At 51.7% G+C, this 3,954-nt stretch overlaps 1 protein-coding gene across 1 annotated transcript; it reads right to left on the bottom strand.

Moving 5' to 3' along the window:
• Nucleotides 1-3,417: 3,417 nt before the first annotated feature.
• LOC136000303 (olfactory receptor 14J1-like) lies at nucleotides 3,418-3,954 on the bottom strand (the record flags this gene model as incomplete). Its single annotated transcript, XM_065654082.1, has 1 exon — nucleotides 3,418-3,954. A coding segment is annotated over one exon (537 nt), but the record flags the coding sequence as incomplete, so codon positions are not given.

Genomic DNA, 3,954 nt, shown 5'->3' with positions numbered 1-3,954 from the left:
ACTTTGACCTGTTCAGAAGCCTGGTTGGCAGAGTCCCTTGGGAGGCAAACCTGAAGGACAAAGCAGTCCAGGAAGGCTGGTCTCTCTTCAAGAAGGTGATCTCAGAGGCACAGGAGCAGCCGTCTCCGTGTGCCGGAAGGCGAACCGTCGGGGAAGAAGGCTGGTCTGGCTGAACAGAGAGCTGCGGCTGCCATTTAGGAATAAAAGGAGAATTTATAATATTTGGAAGGAGGGGCAGGAGACTCAAGAGGAATACAAGGATGCTTTGGCCAGGCCCAAAGTGTTGCGGTGAATGGAGACAAATCCAGTTGGTGGCCCGTCACGAGTGGTGTTCCCCAGGGCTCGGTATTGAGGCCAGTTGTGTTTAATCTCTTTATCAATTATATGGATGAGGGGATCGAGTGCACCCTCAGCAAGTTCGTAGATGACACCGAATTGTTTGGGAGTGTTGATCTGCTGGAGGGTGGGAAGGCCATACAGAGAGATCTAGACAAGCTGGATCATTGGGCTGAGGCCAGTTGTATGAGGCTTAGCAAGGCCAAGTGCCGGGTCCTGCACTTGGGTCAGAACAACCCAGGCAGCGCTACAGGCTTGGGGAAGAGTGTCTGGAAAGCTGCCTGGCACAAAAGGACCTGGTGGTGCTCATTGACAGCAGCTGAACCTGAGCTAGCATGTGCCCAGGTGGCCAAAAAGTCCACCAGCATCCCGGCTTGTATCAGGAATAGTCTGGCCAGCAGGACTAGAGAAGAGATCATCCCCTTGTACTGTGGTCAGTTTTAGGCCCCTCATGACAAGGAAGACATCGAGGTGCTGGAGAGAGATCAGGGGAGTATGACAAGGCTGGTGAAGGGGCTGGAGCACAAGTCTTACGAGGAGCAGCTGAAGGACCTTGGGGAATTCAGTCTGGAGAAGAGGAGGCTGAGGAGAGACCTTATCACTCTTTACAGCTCTCTGAAAGGAGGTTGTAGTATGGAGGGTGATGGTCTCTACTCCCAAGTACCAAGTGAGAGGACAAGAAGAAATGGCCTCAATTTGTGCCAGGAAAGGTTGCGATTGGATGTTAGGAAACATTTTTTCACAGAAAGGATTTTGAAGCAACGGAACAGACCGCCCAGTGAGGTGGTGGAGTCACCATCCCTGGACGTGTTTAAAAGACAGACAGATGAGGCTCTTAGGGACATGGTTTAGTGCCAGATTTAGATTATGGTTGGACTCAATGATTTTAAGGGTCTCTTCCAACCACAATTATTCTATGATGCTATGATAAGTCCTTTTTGATATTTTCTTTCTCAGAGCACTATGCAACCTCCCTGAGAGCCATGTCTTTTCTGAGGTGTTTGAGAGATGTCTCACGGTCACACCAGCCAGGTCCACCAGCACCTGTCTGCCCCTTCCCACACCAAAAATTTTCTCCATTACCCAACCTTCCAGGCGAGTTTCTGGGACACAGCAAATGCTCTCCAGGTCTTCTGGGCTTGTTCAGAAGAGAGCAGCTTGTCAATATGTTCATGGGCTCTCTGTGCACCTCAAAGCTTTCCTGAGCATTTTGCTCAGTGCCCAACTTTTCTGGTCCTTAAGATGTGGATGAGGGAATTGAGCAGGGATGTGGGTGTGGTGTAGAAAAAAGGCTTTATCAAACTGTCTTGGGAGGGCTATTCTGGGCATCCCACAGTCCAGGATGAGGGTGCTGTAGAAAACTGGCACCGGTGAGAGGAGCTGGTGGGGAAGGCCTTGTGCCTGTCTACACTGGGGTAGAGAGCAGTGATGCATTCATGGGATGTCCCTGTGAACAGGAAGGGGAGAAATGGTTCTGAAATGCAAATGCTCAGCATATGCAAGAGCTGCAGAAAATAGTCCTAACACATCTGTGAGCAGAGATGGTGCCGTTGTCAGCCACAAAACTGGGCAGCAAGTGGGTCTGGGTGCTGGAGCTGTAGCAGGTCTCCAGGGAGGTCACACTGACCTCGGTTCAAGGAAGCACATCCCAGTGCTGCATGCCGGTGGTTTCTTGGGGAAGTTACTCTCAACATGAAGTGACCTTGATACACTGTCCCACAGGCCTCCATGGCACCCACAGGAACAGCTGATGGCATTTGTGCTTATTAGGGTACATCTGCCCCCGCACAGGATGTGCATGCTCACATCTACCCTCAGTGCAAACCTGGATTTCTGACCTAGTCATTCGGTGTCCTTCCATGGGGGTAGAACAAGCTCTCTGAGCCGTGGTGAGAGGACAATGATCAAAATGGTGGCTGCAAGAGGCAACAGCCCCAAGCTGGCACCCGGCAGCATGACAGACTGTTTCCATGTCTCTCTTGCACACACACAGTGTCCTGCTCTTCTCTTGGGACATCCCATCTCCCCACAAAGCCTTTCCCTAGGGAGAGCACACCTGCACTGGCCTGGCTGCCATTCCTGCACCCTGTCCCCACGCTCCCCACAGCCCCCGAGCTGCGGGTTTTGCTCCGTAGATCAAGTGGGCTGTGGTGCCCGGGCTGTGGTGACTCTGCGGGGCCGTACTGGTCAGACTGGGAGGCAGCCCCAGCTGATGGTGGTCACTGCCACTGACCGCGTCCCACACAAACTCTTGGGTGGCCACGGAGGGTGCTCAGAGGGACCCTGCCTTATTCACCATGTGCGTGGGTGCTGGCCACCAACAAGCAGCTGCTTAACAACCAGCCCGAAGTCCCTCGACCCTGATCTCATCACACTGAGCCCACAGAGAAACAAGCCAAACAATGAGCCCCTTGAGAGTCTATTCCTTAGGCATGTTCTTTAAAACAACTCTGGAAGAAGATCTAAACCTTCAGGCACTGTGCTAAGGAGATCCCCTTGCTGCTGGAGATGCTGTTCTGAGGCCATCTCTGTCACAGAAATGCCCATTGCCTGTCCTGGTCACAGGACCGACACACAGTTCGACTGTGACCAAGCCCTGGGAGCCCTCAGGCCTTGCAGCAGCACAAGGGCTGAGAAGGAGAGTGGGGAAGTGGAAAGAGAAGGACTCTGGAAAGAACAAGGCTGGTGCTCCCTGGCAGAGCTGCTCTGCTGGGACTGTTTCCTCCGTCTTTGCCCACAGACAGCTTGTATTGAGCTTCACAAAGGTTGCAGAGGAAAGATCTCAGACAAACTCTTCACTGCAGGGTCATTTATTTTGTTTAAATACGCAGAGAGCACAACTTCTCATTTACAAGGTCTTTCACTTGAACTATAAAGGTGGACAGATAATTAGAAGTGGGATGAATAATAACATTTCTTTGTGGGCAGTATTATCATAGTTAAAAAAGCAAAACCAAACAAGCCTTCCCCTAACTCCAAAAAATCATCTACAACTACGAAATATAAAAAAGACAGGTTGGACCTGTCATGAGTTATGTCATGAGTGATATGCAGAAGATAAGAAGTTTAATGCCTTTGAAATTATCCAGCCATCAGTTTCCTCAGGGCATCCCTGAGCTCCTGATTCCTCATGCTGTAGATGAGGGGGTTCACTGCTGGAGGCACCACTGAGTACAGAACAGACACCACCAGGTCCAGGGATGGGGAGGAGATGGAGGGGGGCTTCAGGTAGGCAAACATGGCAGTGCTGATAAACAGGGAGACCACGGCCAGGTGAGGGAGGCACGTGGAAAAGGCTTTGTGCCGTCCCTGCTCAGAGGGGATCCTCAGCACGGCCCTGAAGATCTGCACGTAGGAGAGGAGGATGAACACAAAACATACAAAGAATACCTTGGCACCAAATATAAGAAGCCCAGCTTCCCTGAGGTAGGCATCTGGGCAGGAGAGCTTGAGGATCTGAGGAATTTCACAGAAGAACTGGTCCAGGGCATTGCCCTTGCACAGTGGCAGTGAAAATGTATTGGCCATGTGCAGCAGAGCATAGAGAAACCCAGTGGCCCAGGCAGCTGCTGCCATGTGGACACAAGCTCTGCTGCCCAGGAGGGTCCCGTAGTGCAG

The sequence above is a fragment of the Caloenas nicobarica genome, chromosome 32 (genome assembly GCF_036013445.1).
Source record: "Caloenas nicobarica isolate bCalNic1 chromosome 32, bCalNic1.hap1, whole genome shotgun sequence".
NCBI classification, from domain to species: domain Eukaryota; kingdom Metazoa; phylum Chordata; class Aves; order Columbiformes; family Columbidae; genus Caloenas; species Caloenas nicobarica.
This window is presented reverse-complemented; position numbering and strand designations above follow the sequence as displayed.